The sequence below is a fragment of the Mobula birostris genome, chromosome 1 (assembly GCF_030028105.1).
Source record: "Mobula birostris isolate sMobBir1 chromosome 1, sMobBir1.hap1, whole genome shotgun sequence".
In the NCBI taxonomy this organism is placed as follows: Eukaryota; Metazoa; Chordata; class Chondrichthyes; order Myliobatiformes; family Myliobatidae; genus Mobula; species Mobula birostris.
This window is the reverse complement of record NC_092370.1, coordinates 6,125,896-6,144,318: the sequence shown is the minus strand read 5'-3', so window position 1 is coordinate 6,144,318 and position 18,423 is coordinate 6,125,896. Positions and strand designations below refer to the sequence as shown.

At 42.4% G+C, this 18,423-nt stretch overlaps 1 protein-coding gene across 1 annotated transcript in view; it reads right to left on the bottom strand.

Moving 5' to 3' along the window:
• Nucleotides 1–1,181: 1,181 nt before the first annotated feature.
• The window catches only part of mal2 (mal, T cell differentiation protein 2), a 35,432-nt gene continuing 18,190 nt past the window's right edge, over nucleotides 1,182–18,423 (bottom strand). The window contains exons 3-4 of the mRNA XM_072279227.1: nucleotides 4,309–4,473; nucleotides 1,182–2,562 (exon numbers count right to left, since the gene is read on the bottom strand). Of these exons, the coding sequence (XP_072135328.1) occupies nucleotides 2,491–2,562; nucleotides 4,309–4,473 (237 nt within the window). The 3' untranslated portion in view covers nucleotides 1,182–2,490. The remainder of the gene's footprint in view (nucleotides 2,563–4,308; nucleotides 4,474–18,423) is intronic.

Below are 18,423 nucleotides of genomic sequence, written 5' to 3'. Positions count from 1 at the left end.
TTACCCTGGTCACCAGCTGTTGCTAATTTCTACATGGAAGACTGAGGAGAGGGCTCCGAGTTCATTGCCTTTACACCCCAAATACTTCTTCAGATATGAAGATGAGAGTTTCGTAGTGTGACCTCATGGACTGCAGGCACTCCAACAGTTCCACACCATCCGAACAACATACATCCAATTTACGATGGAGATGAAGAATGGTTACCTCCCATTCCCGGACATTCTGATACAACAGGAACCTGATGGTAGCCTCGGGCATGCTATCTATCAGAAACACACTCACATGGACTCAGACCTCAACAATAACACCATCACGCCTCCCTACAGAGCAGCTCTTTCTACTTTTTCGGACCCGGAGAGTCTCCATCAGGAAATAAGAGTATTATGCACAACAATCCTAAAGAATGGCTACAAGATAAAAGGAAATCAATTGGGCCTTTTTAAACTGATGGAAAAAACCAGGAAACCTAAAAAATGAGGAGGAATGTGTCACTACCGCCCTTCTTCCCTGTATTTCCAAGGTTTCTGTAAGGATTGCCAGGATCGTGAATAAATACCAGATAAATACCTTCCACAAACACACAGGACAGCTGCCGTTTACAGGAGTCCCTGTGAATGCAGAGCAACGTATATCGGCCAGACGGTGCGCACGATGGGAACCTGCATCAAGGAGAGTAGGTGGTGTATTTGCTTGTAGCAGAATATTCCTTACGCAGTGACCACAGGATTGATTGCGACAGCACAGAACTACTGTGCCGGTCCAATGGCTTTTGGGACCACCTGGTGAAGGAAGCTATTAAAATAACACTAGAGAATAAGAATTTCAACAAAGACGAAGGTCTCGCTCTAAGAACTGGAATACCATTTTAAGCAAGGTGGGACAGTAGAAACCTGATAGGGTGAGGACTAACCAGTCATGAGGGAAGGACGAAGGGAATTGAGCATATACACCACTGGACAAGTCAAACATCGGCATCATCCCTGATGAAGATGACGGAGTTTGTCATTGCAATGTCACTTATTGACATCTGGACCTGGCTGGAACCCCAAGAGTTTATGCATCATATATGCCAGGAAAGTACTAGATCTTCACCTACCCCGCCACCAAAAAAAAAATGCAGGGTTATAAAACACTCCTCCTGATAACAAGAACATAAAGAAGCAATCCAACAAACAGAACATTTTAGAGTACTACTTTTATTCAGTGCAAGTTCTTTAGAACAAAAGTTAGGAAAAACATTAGAAAAATCAGAAGCATGAAAACAACTATATACACAATTGGAAATTAAGGCAACAAGTTTGGAAGATTTGGCTTGCGTGAATGGTTTTCATTCAGCTGCTCGAAATTCGTTTGGAACTGAGCAAAGTTTGAGAGATGAAGTACTTGGTAAACAGATCAACTTATTCCGAGATTAATCAGCAAACCACAATAATACTACATAACCAATTTTCTGGTTGAATAAATAGATTGCAACCAAAAATTATGAAATCATTCATTTGTCTAGAAAGAAAACTTAATCTGCTTTTCCACTAGTTTGCCTCACATCTCAGATGTAGAGGAAGGCTTATGCTGTAGCAGTTGAATTGAAAATTTCAGTCACACCATGAAAACCAGACAATGGGAATGGCTTTTAATTCTAGAATGGATTGAAAAGTTATTCTCATAATCAGGAGGTCTAACAATTTAATAAGGAAACCATACTTAACATACAGAAACCACTCAGTTCTGTGGTAAATAAACCAAAGGGATTATCAAGTGTAATTATTCAGTAAAAAATTGAAGATGAAGCAATTCAACAGATGAATAGTAAACCCTTAAAACATTATGAATGATCCCAGAGAATATCAATTATGCAAAAAACCTTCATTTTAACAAGCATATTTAACACAGAAAGCTAATTTTTTTTATATAAAGAGTTGCATAGTTAAAAAAAGTTCTTTACATTTCACCCATGAAGAAATGGTAAAATAAGTGGAACTTGATGAAAACCTTTAGCATTTGTTTTGCAATACTTTGTATTTACCCATGGACTGAAGTGTAAAGATTAAGTGTGTCAATAAACAGATTATGCAATATGAAAATTCACAAGCATTAGTGAACATGGTTCAGAGGAGCACATATAGTAGAAAAATTTTGATTTTTATCTGTAGGATTCATTTTCCAAAAGTTCTTACTGTACATAAACTGATACTGTATTTAAATATTGTGAAATCTATAACTGTTAGACAAACACACTGATCACTGAACATTCAGATAAATTGGAAACTATTTTATTGTTTCACACGTTTTAGATCTTAACACTGAAAATAATCGGAAAAAAAGTTACGGATTTATTAAAAAAGCCACTACTGCAAAAAAAATACTTCAGTACAAAACAGACTTGGCCTATGAAAGGATCACCCTGGTCTTGTGAAATCTTCTAGAATGTAACTGGTGTCAATGAAATCAATCCAGCTACCTATCGTTTCATGCAGTTCATGTGTTGTCAGTTACAGTTTCCATCTTCTTAAAGCAAGAACCAAACTGCAGGCATAACACAGGGTAACGACAAAACAAAATATCTGAAACAGAAAGGCAAAAAACACAAAATAAATTAAATATTGCAGTCAGTTCAGTTTTAGATCGCTGCTGCTTTTCTCATTTGAGAAAACTATTTGCAGTAGCACAGAAAAGTGTAACAGAAACAGGCTCTTCAGCCCATCTAGTCTGTGCCGAATCATTTAACCTGCCTACTCCCGTTGACCTGCGCCTTGACCATATCCCTCCATACCTCTACCATTCATGTACCTATCTAAACTCCTTTATGTTGAAATTGAGCTTGCATGAGCCAACTGCACCGACAACCTGTTTCACTCTCAGCCCAGAGTGAAGCTTCCCCTCCTGTTCCCCTTAAAAACTTTACCTTTCACCCTTAACCTGTGACCTCTGGTTGCAGTCTCACCCCAAACTTAGTGAAAAAGCCTGTTGCATTTATCCTGTCTATACCCCCCGACTTTGTATACCTCTATCAAATCTCTCCTCAGTCTTCAATATTACAAGGAATTAGTCCTAACCTATTCAGTCTTTCCTCATAACTCAGGTCCTCCAGACCCAGTAACATCCTTGTAAATTTTCTCTGTACTCATTCAAACTTATTGACATCTTTCGTATAGGTAAGTGACCAAAACCATACACAATACTCCAAATTGGGCATCACCAACATCTTACATAACTTCAATATAACATCCTATCTCCTGTACTCAGAACTTTGATCTATGAAGGCAATGTACCAAAAGCTTTATGACACAATCTACCCGTGACAATGAATTAATCGTCAATGAATTATGGACCTGTACTCCTAGATCCTTTTGTTCAACTGCACTCCTTAGCGCCCCACTTTATAAAATCTACCCTGGCTGTCCCACTGAAGAGCAAAACACCCTCAGTCTTGGCGTCATCTGCAAATTTGCTGATCCAGTTAACCACATCTAGACCATTCTTATAGTTGACAAACAACAAGGGACCCAGCACCAGTTCGAGGCGCTCTAGACTGAGGGGTAATCCTCTACTACCGCTCTCTGGCTTCTACCACAGAGTCAATATCTAATCCATTTAGAGGCATCATCTAGAATGCTGATAGACTTAATATTATCAATATTACTACGTACTATAAAGCTATGTATTAGTTATTGACAGAGGAATTCATTCAGTATACTTTGCCATATGTGCCGCCAATTGACTGTAAATAAAGTCAGTCTGCCTTCAAAATAAAAAAGAAAATAATCAAAAATCACTTAAAAATCAGCATCTGTTGGACCAGATGAATAATCTAAGCACGTGCAACTAATGATATTTAAAAACTGTTTGCTCTAAGCATGGTGCAGTGTCTAACAACCATACAAGTGGCCAGCAGTTTCTGGCATCTTCAAGCCTGAATACTTGAAATTGCAGTGAGCAAAACAGTTCTGAATTGTCTAGTTCTCAGCAACTGAGAGTGACCAAAATAAATCACTTTTTTTGAACGCAAGCAGATGTAACTAACACCACTAAAAAATTGTCCACTTGAACCATGGTGTAGCGTCTAACAGCCATTGTTGCGACTGATGCTAGTTAGAGACTTCAACAGTCTCCTGTCCCAATTAGGCAGCATAGTGTCCCAAAAAAAATAAAAGGTATCCTTGTTATTTCCTCAATTAATTGCTCCAAATAAGCAGATAAGCAACAGTCTAACTAACCAGAATCCACTGTACTTTGTAGGTTGCAGAGAAATTAGAGAAAATCCTAACTCCCTGTTGGTTTGATCTGAATTGCTGAGATTTAAAACTTACCGTAGCAACGACATTGATACTGTATTGACGAAAAGTTAGAACAGTTGCAAAATTAACTGCAGTCCCGTTGATGCTTCCAGGTTCTACAGCTGCAGATGTTGTTGCAGCTTCAAGCAGCGACGCTCCAAAGTAGAACACAAAGGCAGTGAGGTGATAGACAAAATCCTGCATGAGAAAAGCCCATTAGCATCAGCTTTTACTGTCACATCTAGTAGTTACAAATTTTACCAAGGTCTTAAATTGGATTCTACAAAAACAACGTTTTGATATTCCAGAGTCTGTGTGGCTAGAATGTCATTCAACAGAAAATGACAACCATCTGCCCCTCATGGTTTAAGAAAGAGTCATATTAGAAACAACTTGTGTATGCCCTATTCAGAAAATGGAATAGTGCTCCAATTAACTGCTATGCATTTAATACACAATTGATACTACTAGGGAGTGAGACAGGCCAGGAGACAAGCTTGTGAGGGGAACACTTTGAAACTTATGGTATTATGATCAGCAGATGCAAAGTAAATATGGAAAAAGATAGGTCTAGTCCACAGGTTGAGATTCTAAACTGGAAAAAGGCTAATTTTGATGGTATCAGAAAGGATCTGACAAATGTGGATTGGGACCGGTTATTTTCTGACAGGGTTACACCTGCCCAACAGCTGTGGCAAGGTTGGAATGCTATCACCTCTTAAAGTAAAATTGAGTGACACAAAACAAGGCTTCACTTCCAAATGATTAATTTCAATGAGGTCACCCCTCATTCTTCTGAATTCCAGTGAGCACAGGCCCAGAGCCATCAAACACTCCTCATATAATAAGCCATTCAACCCTGAAGTCATTTTTGTGACCCTCTCCAGAGTCAGCACATCTTTTCTAAGATAATGGGCCCAAAAGTACTCAATACTCCAAGGAGAGGCCTCAGCAGTGCTGTATAAAGCCTCAACATTACATTCTTGCTTTTGTATTCTAGTCCTCTTGAAATGAATACCAACACTGCATTTACTACCAATCAACCTGCAAATTAAGCTTTAGGGAATCCTGCATGAGGACTCCCAAATCCCTTTGCACCTCAGATTTCTGTATTTTCTCTCCACTTAAAAATAACCAACTCTTTCATTTCTTCTACCAAAGTGTATGACCTTACATTTCCTGACACTGTATTCCATCTGCCACTGCGTTGCCCACTCCAAGTCCTTCTGTAGCTTCTCTTTGTCAAAACTACCTGCCCCTCCAAGTATCTTTGTATCATCTGCAAACTTGGCCACAAGCCCATCAATTCCATCATCCAAATCATTGACATATAACCTAAAAAAAACAGTCGAACACAGACCCCTATGGAACACCAGTAGTCACCAGCAGCCAACCAGAAAAGGCTCCCCTTTATTCCCACTCTTTACCTCCTGCCAATCAGACACCACTTTACCCAGCAAGAATCTTTCTTGTAGTACTGTGAGCTTCAAGTTTGTTATGCAACCTCATGTGTGACACCGTGTCAGAGGCTTTCTGAAAATCCAAGTGCACAACCAACCAATTCTGCTTTGTCTACCCTGCTTGTTACCTCAAAGGATTCCAACAGGCATGTCAAGCAAGATTTTCACTTGAGGAAACCATGCTGAGCATTCCAGAATCTAGTGATTCTTGAAAGATCATTATTAATGCTTCACGATCAGCCACCTCTCTCGGAACTCTGGGGTGTACACCATCTGGTGCAGGTGATTTTTATATCCTCAGACCTTTCAGTTTCCTATGGACCTTCTCTCTATTGGTAACTTCACACACTTCATGACTTCTGACACCTGGAACTTCCACCATACCATTGTCTATTCCACTGTGAAGACTGAAGCAAAATACTTATTCAGTCCGTCCACCATTTCCTTGCCCCCTATTACTACCTCTCCAGCATCGTTTTCCAATGGTCAGATATCCACTCACTTCCCTTTTACACTTTGTCTTTCTGAAGAAACTTTTGGTATCCTCTCTGATATTATCAGTTGGCTTACTTTTGTATTCCATCTTTACCTTCTTAATGACTTTTTAGTTGCCTTCTGTTGGTTTTTAAAGCATTCCAATCCTCTAAATCCCCCTGATTTTTGCTCTATTATATGCCCTCTGTTTGGCTTTTATGGTGGCTTTGACTTCTCTTCTCAGCCATGCTTGCATCACCTTTCCTTTAGAATATTTTTCTCCCCCCACCCCAAGAACCTTCTCTCTAGTAATGATAACTTCACACACTTCATGCTCCCCAACACCTGGAACTTCCACCATACCGCTAGTTTCTTCCACAGGGAAGACTGATGCAAAATACTTATACAGTTCATCCTCCATTTCATTGTCCCCCATTACTACCACTCCAGTGTAGTCTTCCATTGGTCTGTTATTCACTCTTGCCCCTCTTTTACACTTTATGTATCTGAGGAATCTTTAGATATCCTCTATTATTGGCTAGCTTGCTTTCGTACTCCATCTTTACGTTCTTAACCACTTTAAGTTTCCTTCTATTGGTTTTTTTTAAAAAAAGATTCCCAGTCCTCCAACTTTCCACTAAATTTTGCTCTATTATACACTTTCTTTGGTTTTAGTTAGTTGGTTTCAGTTAGTCCTGGCGAAGGGTCTCAGCCCAAAACGTCGACTGTACCTCTTCCTAGAGATGCTGCCTGGCCTGCTGTGTTCACCAGCAACTTTTATGTGTGTTGCTTGAATTCCCAGCATCTGCAGATTTCCTCGTGTTTGGTTTTATGTTGGTTTTGACCTCTGTTAGCCACTGTTGCGTCATCTTTCTTTTAGATTACCTCCTCTTTGGGATGTACACATCCTGCGCCATTCAAATTGCTTCCAGAAACTCCAGTCATTGCTGCTTTTCCAATCAAATCTGGCCAACTCCTCTATCATGCCTCCAATTCCCTTTCCTCCACTGCAATACTGATACATCTGACCTTAGCTTCTCGTCCCCAAATTTCAGGATGAATTTAATCATATGATCACTTGACCCTAAAGGTTCTTTTCCCTTAAACTCTAATAACTTCTCATTTACTGCACAACACCCAATCCAGAACAGCTGATCCCCGGAGCCACAAGCTGCTCCAAAAAGACATCTCGTAGGCATTCTAGAACTTCCCCTTCTTGGAATTCTGCACCATCCCGATTTTCCCCCATATACCTGCATATTGAAATCCCTATGGTTATTGTAACATTGCCCTTTTGGCTTACATTTTCTACCTCTTGTTGTAATTTGTAAGCCTCGTCCTTACTACTGTTTGGGGGTCAGTATACAATTCCCTTCAGTCTTTTTAGCCTTGCAGTTCCTTAGCTCCATCAACAAATGATTCAACGCCCTCCAACCCTTTGTCACCTCTTTCTAATGATTTGATTTCATTTTTTTTTTAAAATCAGAGTAACACCGCCCCTTCTGCCTTCCTGCCTGTCCTTTTGATACTGTGTGTCCTTGGACATAAGCTCTCAGCTACAATCTTCTTTCAGCCATGATTCAGTGATGCCTACAACAACATACCTGCCAATCTGTAACTGTGCTACAAATTCATCTACCTTATTCTGATCTTATGATCTTATTGAATGGTGGAGCAGGCTCAATGGGCCAGATGGCCGACTCCCACTCCTATTTCTTATGTTGTAGAATTCAGTTTGAGTCCTGCAGGCTGAATATACACTCATGAAAAATGAAATGCTGTTCTTTGAGCTCCAAGTGGTAGGATGGTAGAGTTCAGAGTGGAACTAGGAGAGCAAACCGAAATGGCAGGTGACTGGAGAATGAGGGTCAAGAACAGATGCCCCATGTGTTTGACTTCTGGTGTTGAGGATGCCACATGGTGAAGACAGAGTGCAGTGAAGACAAGCTGAAAATAAGGAATAAACAGTTGACATTTTGAGCTGATATCCTTCATAAAGAATGGAAAAGAAGATCAAAGAAGCCAAAATAAGATGGGGGGGGGGGGTCCTGCGGGAAGGAGGAAAAGGAGTACAAGCTGGCAAGTGATAGGTGAGAGGAAAGGTAGGTGGATGAGGGCAGAGGGATCGATTGGGTCCCTGGATGATAGGAAGGGAAGGGGTGACAAGGACAGGTCATTCGCCCCTTGCAGTTGCATGGAGAAGCGCCATGTGACAGGGAGTAGAAGAGTGGACTAGAGTCATGAAGTGAGTGATATTTCAAAATGCCAGAAAGGGAGGGACAGGAACATGCTTTGAGGTAGAATCTTGATCAAGCAAACAGAAATTGTGGAAGAATTTGTTGAATGTGGACATAGATTCTGAAAATCCAAAGCAACATGCTCAAGATGCTGGAGGAACTCAGCAAATCAGGCAGCATCTATGGAGAGGGATAAATAGTTGACATTTCAGACAGAGACCCTTCATTAGGACTGGAGAGGAATGTGAAGAAATCCACAGGAAGTTTTTGGCATGTTAGAGGAGAGAATAGCCACTTTTTATTAAAGGGAAGACAACATTACTGACACCCTGGCAGATAGTTCCTCAACCAATGTTCACAGAAATGGATTGTCTGGTCATTATTCACAACTGTTTATGGAAGTTCATTGACAGCCAATTGCTTACTATATTGTCTAGGTTATAGCTTGCCAGGAAAGATTCAAATCCTTTTGATTGACAAGTGGAGCTTCCACTCTTGGTTCAAGGACAATGGAGAGAAGGGCAAATGTTAAGGATCTATACAATTTTGGTACAACTTAAGCAGGGAGAGAAAATGGAAAATCTGGAATGCAATTACTGTACATTTAAGGGGGCAGGTAGAGTCAATCAAAACATTCCTGTTCCTAAGGATTCTGTAATACAATTCTATTTTACTCATTTAGACATACAGCATTGAACTGGCCTTTCCAGCCGCATGAGCTGCACCACCCAGCAATCTACCTATTTGACACTAGCTTGACCACAGGATAATTTACGATAACCAATTAACCTACTAACCAGTACATCTTTAGACTGAGAGGAAACGAGAGCACCTGGAGGAAACACTTGGTCACAGGGAGAATGTAACTCCTTACAGACAGCACCAGAATTAAACTTTGAACTCTGGAGTGCCTCGAGCTGTGATAACACCATGGTAACCGATAGGTTACCGCGGCATCTGAGATGTCCGAAAGGCAAAGCTGAACATCAGGTTTTACAAGGTTTGATTTCTCCAGAAGCAAGAAAGATCAAGACCAATCATGTGACTGCCAACATGCTGCTTTCCAGCAATGAAGAATGTGAAACTACAGGTCATAGTTGTATAAATGTTCTGAAGTTCACTTGGCAGAGTGACCACACGCTAATAAGTGTTCCATTAAGAAAGTTATTCTGATAAGATTGAGCAAAGTAGTTTTACATCTTCAATTAACATTTACTTAATTCATTCAAATTTTTTGCTTTTTGTTAATGGAATAAGCTTCAAATGTAAAATTCAGTTTATAGATATTTATTATGTACAGCCATGTCACTAATCTGGTTCTCTTACAAGCACGAGATCATGACTATGCAATTACATACACAAAGCCATGAAGCTAAAACCCACATTTAATCAGCATCACATCATTACAAATAAAATTTGTAGCTAGGAACGAGATCACAAAATTAAAACACTGCAATTAGTCATAGGACACCACTGCATAACAGAAATAACTTCTAACGTGACTGAGTGTTGGAAAAAGGTTGCCATTTAAAACCAGCATTACTTGGTTCAAGCTTCAAGTACAGCAAGTTATGGATGAACCATCAGCTTTAAAACATCTGACTGATGAAGGGTCTCAGCCTGAAACATCACCTCTATTCTTCTCCATAGATGCTGCCTGACCCACTGAGTTCCTCCAGAATTTTGAGAGTTACCACACAACTCTCTTGAATTTCAAAAGTTCAATGTTCAAAAGTACGAAGTACATATATACACACACACACACACACACACACACACACACACACGATACAACCATGAAATTCATCTCCTTAAAGGCAGCCACAAAACACAGAAACCTCAAAAGAACTCATTTAAAAACAAACACCCAATGCAGAGAGAGAGAGAGAAAAAAATAATCATGCAAACAAAGCAAACAGCATTCAGAACTGAAGTTTTACCAAAGACACAAAGTCAGACATCACTGCAGCTGGAGCAGACCACAGCTTTAGTCCATTGCAAAGCCAAGAAAACATTGCAAGACCACAAATGCGAAGCCAGGTATCACTGCAGCTGGCACTGTGTTTCAGTGTGGAGTGGAGCAAATATTGTGGAGCTGGGAGCAAAACTGGCCCTTGCCTTGTCAGGGTGTCGGGACCAGAGGCTTTTACATTTGGCCTGATGCTTAAATCATCCCAACATTGGGTCGTTCCTCACTGACCGCTCTGGGGCCTAGACTCTGACACCACAACTCAACCCATACCCGACTTTTCCAGTTCAGCCCAGCACTCAAGAATCGATCAGACATCAGGACCTTCCTTGCTCTTGGGGATGCTGCAACTCTGCTTCCACGACAAGGCCTTCCCTGCACCTCCGCTTCTCACGACCACCCTCTGCTCGTCTCTCTGTTGTCAATGTTGGTCATTATTAAAGTGTTATTAGTAAGTTATATAGTAGCTTCCTTTGTTTTTTGGCCACCTGTAAGTAGGTGCTGTGCATCAGTGCAACATTTTAAACCGGAACCCAAGACGTTTAGCAGGCGGAATGTTTGAAAAGTGCAGAAGAAGAGAAACAAGTGTTTTGGCTTCTATTGAAGAAAATCTTGTGTAAAAGACTCAATTTAACCATTTGCAAATTATAACATTTTCAGAACTTGTTATCAAGTCAACTTCTTTTTAAAAAAAAAACAACCTGCTGATTTGCTTTGACAGCCAGGATCTCCAAAGTTCATTTTAGCTATGAAGCAAGCTTCATTCCAGGAACCAATGACTTGTGAAAGTGCACTTAAAATTTTAAAAATCATTTTTTATTAAACTTGAAAATATAATCTATATATAAACAAGAGACTCTGCAGATGCTAGAAATCCAGAGCAACACACAAAATACTGTAGGAACTCAGCAGGTCAGGCAGCATCTATGCAGATGGGTATAAACAGTTGCTGTTTGGGGCAAGAGATCCTTCACCAGGACTGGAAAGGAAGAGGGAAGAACCCAGAATTAGATGGGGTGGGGAGGGGAAGGAGTACAAACAGGCAGGTGATGGGGAAGGTGTTGAGTTCTGCTCATTTGGGCTATGTAAACATTTAGTTGGGATGTGCACCTTCCCTGCAATGGGAACTTGCATGAGGGGCTACAGGGACTGTGGGTAAGAAAATGGCAGCTCCTGCGTACCAAACGTTAACGGAAAAAGTAGAGTTGTTTAAGCTAAGGAAAATCATGTCTTTGTTGTTTGAGCGTCAACAGACGGTAGGTGGGTAGGCGAGGGGAATGAAGTGAGAAGCTGGGAGGTGACAAGTGTAAAGGTAAAGGGCTCAAGGAAGAATCTGATAGAGAGTGGATCATGGGAGAAAGGAAAAGAGGAGAGACACCAGAGGGAGGAGATGGGCAGATGAGAAGATAAGGGGCAAGAGAGGAGTCAGAATGTGGAATAGAGAAAAAAGGGGAAGGTTTATCCTCTTCTAGATGCCGCAGGACATGCTGAGTTCCTCCAGCACTGTGTTACTCTGAATGTCCTTGTTGTCAAAGTAAACGAGCAATATTCACTTAAACGATTAAGTTTCAACCCAGAAATGAGTGATGTGTGAAAGGGCACTGAAAATTTTAGGGCACTGAAAATTTTAAGGCACTTTTTTTATTAAACCTGAAAATATTAGATACAAAAACTGAAATCAGTATTTAACCGCCAAGGTGTGGGGAAGGGAAGTTAAATTCTTGCTTTTGGTCAATGAAACAGTACAATATTTTCAGGAATCCAGTGAACATTTCACTTGACTAATGATTGCCAGACTATATTTGAGCTCAGGTGGTATTTTACATTCCAAACTCTGCTTGTAATGTTCTATGTCATCGCTATCAAACCAAAGTTCCCCTGCTAATCTCTCTACAAATATGCTGACTCCAATTACAATCAAACACAACAGGCGAAACAGCCCCAGAGGGAATGAGGAAGATTTAGATTTCAGCAGTATTGTACTATTGAACACCATTAACAACAATGCTAGTATTGGACACCTCATTGCTGTCCAAGGGGAGCCAACAAAGCAAACATTTCAACATGTAGCCTTAAAAACAAACATTCAAATGAGACTTGTGCAACATTAGCTCTAATCTTCCCACAGGCTCTGGGCTTGTACTCACTGGAGTTTAGTAGAGTGAGGTGGCGGGGGGAGATTCTCATTGAAACAGTGAGTATTGAAAGGCCTGGATACAGCAGATGTGGATAGGATGTTTCCTATAGTGGGGGAGTCTCGGACCAGAGGGCACAGCCTCAGAATACAAGGATGTCCTTTTAGGATGGAGATGAAGAATTTCTTAGTCAGAGGATGGTGAATCCATGGAATTCGTTACCACAGATGTTGTGGAGGCCAAGTTATTGGGTATATTTAAAGTGGAGATTTAGAGGTTCTTGCTAAGTAATGGCATCAAAGGTTATTGGGAGAAATCAGGAGAAGTGGGGTTGAGGCAGTTAAGTCAGCCATGATGGATTGGTGGAACAGACTCGATGGACCGAATAGCCTAATTCAACAACACGCATCAAAGTTGCTGGTGAACGCAGCAGGCCAGGCAGCATCTCTAGGAAGAGGTACAGTCGGCGTTTCAGGCCGAGACCCTTCGTCAGGACTAACTGAAGAAAGAGCTAGTAAGAGATTTAAAAGTTGGAGGGGGAGGGGGAGATCCAAAATGATAGGAGAAGACAGGAGGGGGAGGGATGGAGCCAAGAGCTGGACAGGTGATTGGCAAAAGGGGTATGAGAGGATCATGGGACAGGAGGCCCAGAGAGAAGGAAAAGGGGAGGGGGGGGTAGAAAACCCAGAGGATGGGCAGGGGGTTATAGTCAGAGGGACAGAGGGAGAAAAAGGAGAGAGAGAAAAAGTATGTGTATGCTTGCTTACTTATTTCCTGACCATTTCTCCTTCAAGTTGCTATAGCTGAGGGGAGTGTGATTGGGGGTGGAGACAGCTCCCACTACCTATTAAATGCTCCTAATCCCGTGCATCTCAAACGGACTCTGAAAACCAAGTCCATCTCCTGGTCTTCCTGTGTGACTTAGCTGCTAAGCCTGGTGGTACTGGTTCCACGGACTGGAGAAGGGCTGAAGGCAGGTTACTAGTATCTTAAAACCCATTCACTTTGGGCAGATCATCTAGGATAGGAAATGCTGGTCTCAAACCTCCACTGCCTTGCAGCTACTGTATACTCACTCATGGGGAAGGCTTCAGGAGTAAATCCAGAAGGAAAAGTCCAGACCTGGAGTCCCTAAGGCAGTCTTACGTTGAGTTCAACTCTAACCGTCAACTCCTGCAACGCTGCTGGCGCCAAACCGTTTCGATCTCTACTGCTCCTTTGGATTCAGCTGCGTGGAGAGGGGAAGCCTCCTGCATGGGCAGCAATTCATCATACTGCCCTTGCTTCCGTTTCACAGACAGATGGGACGCAACATCCATGGTCGGCCAACAAGAGGCCTCACAGGTCACTTCTCAGGGATACAGGTGGGGAGAAATGTCACTGAAACACCAAGCTCTTCATAAAGATTCTGCTCCCACATCTTATGGTCACAGTCATCATCATGTGCCGTGTTGTATGACATGGGCGATCATTGTCTTTCCACGATGATTGTTCTCGGAAAATTTTTCTACAGAAGTGTTTTGCCATTGCCTTCTGGGCGGTTTCTTTACAATATGGGGTGACTGCAGCCATTATCAATACTCTTCAGGTATTGTCTGCCAGGCAGTGGCTGCATAGCCAGGAGTTGTGATATTCACCGGCTGTTCATATGACCATCCATCACCTGCTCCTATGGATTCAAGTGGCCCTGATCAGGGGGCTAAGCAGGCGCTACACCTTGCCCAAGGGTGACCTGCAGGCTAGTGGAGGGAAGGAGTGCCTTGCACCTCCTTTGGTAGGGACAACGCCAACCCCACCATCCCGAGGGTCACAGTAAGAGTAACAAGAGGAATTTTCTGCACTTTGTGTCCGATGCAGAACAGCAGCAGTCGAAACCAGCACAGCCGCTTCGAGAGGGTGCAAACTAACAGCATGGTAGTGTAGCAGCTCAATCAGTTTACAGTGCTAGTTCCAGGATCAGTGTTTGATTCCCATTGCTGTCTGCAATTCTGTACATTCTCCCATAACCACATGGCTCTCTTCTGGGTGGTCTGGTTTCCTCCCACATTCCAGACAGGTATGGGTTGGGGTTAGTTAGCCATGTTGGCACCAGAAGCATGGTGATACTTGTGCAAAGACAAATTTCACTGCACATTTTAATGTATATGTGCCAAATAGAGGGCACCACAGTTGTGCAGCAGTTAGCACAATGGCTCTCGGGGTATTGGAGTTTGAAGTTCAATTCGGTGTCCTCTGTAAGGAGTTTGTACGTCCTCCCCATGACTGTGGATTTCTTCCGGGTGCTCCAGTTTCCTCCCACATTCCAAAGACACGTGTTAGTAGGTTAATTGGCTATTGTAAATTGTTCTGTGCTCAGGCTAGGGTTAAATAGATGGGTGGGGCCAGCCAGCCAGTGGTGTACTAGTATCAGCACTGGAATTCAAGGCGGATGGCTGAGTTTGAATCCAGCTGGGTGCCAACCTGGGCAGCAGCAGTCTGTGTGTAAGAGAGGCCTGATTCTTGCCACAAAAACCTTATGGAAAACTCATAGTCAACACCAGTTGATGGCACTCATTGGGTACGTTGATGGTGCTCATTGCGAAGCGCAGAATCAAATATCACTGTGATGATTGTACACTCTAATGTTTGGCGACAATAAAGTAAAGGTAATCATTGGGCCAGGGAGGCATACTCCATGTTGTATCCCTAAATAAAATAAAGTTAATCTTTAAGTAGCACATTCATACCTTCCACAATGTCAGGCATTCAGGAACTCCAGGTTACGGTAGATGGAGGCCCTTCATTGGTGAGGTTTGACCATGGATGTTGTGCAAGCCAGGGCAGTAGAATACAGAGAGAGAAGCTGCTCCCAGTGGACAAGCCCCACACTGCTGATTAATCCAAAGGAACAGCCGAGACTGATACAGTTTGGCACCAGTGGTGTCGCAGGAGTTGTCAGTGTTGACAGTGTCGGACTGCCTTAGATGTTCCAACTCCAGATTTTCCCCCTCGGGGGGTTTACACCTGAAGCTTTCCCCATGTGCAGACAGATCCACAAGGCAGCAGAGGTTTGAAATCAGTTTTCCTTCTCCTGGATGAGCTGCCAACCACGGCTGGCGAGCCCCATCTGCCTGAAGTAGCTAATTTGATGGCACCAGGAACCCACCTTTGCTCCCTCTCCTGTCAGTAGAAACGGCTCCACCAGGATTACTAATTAATTAACTAATCAGTGGTAATACCTGGTTCTAGTTCTTAAAGATAAAGATTAGGCTTATTTGCAACATGTACATTGAAACAGTGAACTGCATCAATTCGTCAATGATCAGCACAGTCTGACAATGTGCTGGCGGCAGCCCACAAGTGCTGGCATGTTTCCATCACCAACATAGTAATGCCACAGTTTACTTATCCTAACCCATACATCTTTGTACCGTGCGAGGAAACCGAGCACCTGGAGGAAACCCACAAACTCCTTACAGACAGCAGCAGGAATTGAACCCCAATCTTCCCTTTGTTGACATTGCAAAGCATTATGCTAAGTGCTACACTAGTGTGCTGCCCTAAGTTTCAGTATGGTTATTGCCAGTAGGTTGAGTTGGAGGACAGATCAATGGGATAGCAAATCCATGTTCTGGAAAGGGCCCTTTATGGAATGTTCTGCAACCTCCAAATCAATTCTTCAGACAGATTTTACACATCTCTTCAACAGTTTTCTCACATCAAGATTCAGGGGGAGGGAGGACTTCTTGCAGTCTGAAGAGACCAGAAGAAAGGCTTTCAAACAATGTGCTTGGGGCACATTGACAGGAAAAGCCAGTCCACAGGTGTGTGACCAACGAGTTCGGGCAACCTGCCAGTCATCAGCATATCCGGCCCAATTTTAATAGGCAGGATACAACTCACTGGGGAAGAATTTTAAAAAGCGCAATCGTGGAAGCATCCCAACACGTGTTGGCAATAGCAGGTCTCATGGCTTCAGTGTTGAATCTCTCTGACTGGTCACGTATTATCTTTCATTGCTGCTGCTTCACACATTTACACAATTGTTTGTTTTTTTATAACAGTGACAATGACATTATACTGTCTTACATAAACAGGCAGTTTATGCCAACCTGTTAATATTCAGGCCATGCCATTCAGGGACTTGTGCTAATATTATTTTGTGACTGTATGCTGGATCGTAACTACACATACTGTGCTCTGCATCTTGGCCCAGGAGAAACGATGTTTTATTTCATTCTATACATGTGTGGTTGAATGACGATAAACTTGAACTTCAAGTTCCAATTCTCAGAAGTTCGTGACTTATGGGAAACCCAAAAATGAAAAAGGGTGCCTCCAGAGAAACTCCATAATTCAATACAGTACAACCCAATATAAACACGCATGTTAGGGGCCAGCTGTAACACCTGCAGTGTAACAAAATGCTGGACAAACTCAGATCAGGCAGCATCTATGTAGAGGATGTACTTTTCAGGATGTATTTTGTGTACATTTCTGACATTAAATGTACATTTGAAACCTTTGAGTAAACAGTCGATGTTTTGGACCAAGACTCTTCATCAGCAGCAAAAAAATGAAGGGGAGACAAGAAATGCCACACAAGGTGACAGGTGCTATTAACAGTAATGCTTGTCAGCCAGATGTTTCATCTTCAGAAACTTAAGACTACACTGTCATCTCCTCAGACAACCCCTCCCTGCTCCATTCCAAGCCCCAATCTCCAGCCTTCCATCACAAGAAAGGCCAGGACCAGCCCACGAGTTTCCCTACCTGCGGCTCTAAGTGATCACTTTCTCATCTACTCCAGGAATATAAAGAACTTAAAGCAGGGGCAGTCCACTCAGCCTGTCCCCTACCACCAGTAACAAGGTGAAGAGGTCCTAAAGGTCCACTCACCCTGTCCCCAACCACCAGTGACAAAGTAAACAAGGTGAAGAGAGATTTTAGGGAGCTAGGTAGAAAGCTGAAAAAAAAAACAGGCCCTCCAAGATGGTAATCTCTGGACTGCTGCCCATTCAATGTGCCAGTCAGGGTAAAATTAGGATGAACTGGCAAGGCCGAGGAACTGGTACAGGGGCAGGGGCTCAGATTGGTGGATCATTGGCATCTCTTCTGGGGAAGGCCTGAACTGCATAAAAGAGGTAGGTTACACCCCTGTGGGGTTCCGATATCTTCACAGGCAGGTTGGCTGGAGTTGTTCAGGAGGATTGAAACTAATTTGGCAGGGTGATAGGAACCAGAGTAATAGTGCTGAGGATGAGGTAAATGGTTTACAAACAGAAGCAGCGTGTAATGAGACTCCTAGCAAGGACAGGCTGATGATAGGGCAAAATTGCAGTCAACGGGATGACTTGCAATGTAAAAGGTGGACAAAATTGCAAAGGGTGAATACAGGATGTGCACAAAACAAAGTAGGTGAACTTGTAACACTGTTACAGATTGACATTATGATATCATAGGCATCACTGAATAGTGCCTGAAAGATTATAGCTGGGAGCTTAATGTCCAAGGACACACCTTGTATTGAAAGAACAGGCAGGAAGGCAGACAGGGCAGTGTTGTCCTGTTGGTAAAAAATGAAATCGAGTCATTGGAAAGAGGTGTCGTAGGGTCAGACGGTGTTGAATCGTTGTGGATACAGCCAAGGAACTGCAAGGGTAGAAAGACTGATGGAAGTTGTAGATAGACCTCCAGGGTAAAGATGTAACCTACAAATAACAACGGGAAGTAGGAAATGCATGTCAAAAGGGTAATGTTACAATAGCCATGGGGGATTTCAATATGCAGGAAGATTGGGAAAATCAGGTTAATGCTGGATCCCAAGAGAGGAATTTCTAGAGTGCCTATGAGGCGGCTTTTTAAAAGCAGTTCATGATTGAGCCCACTAGGGG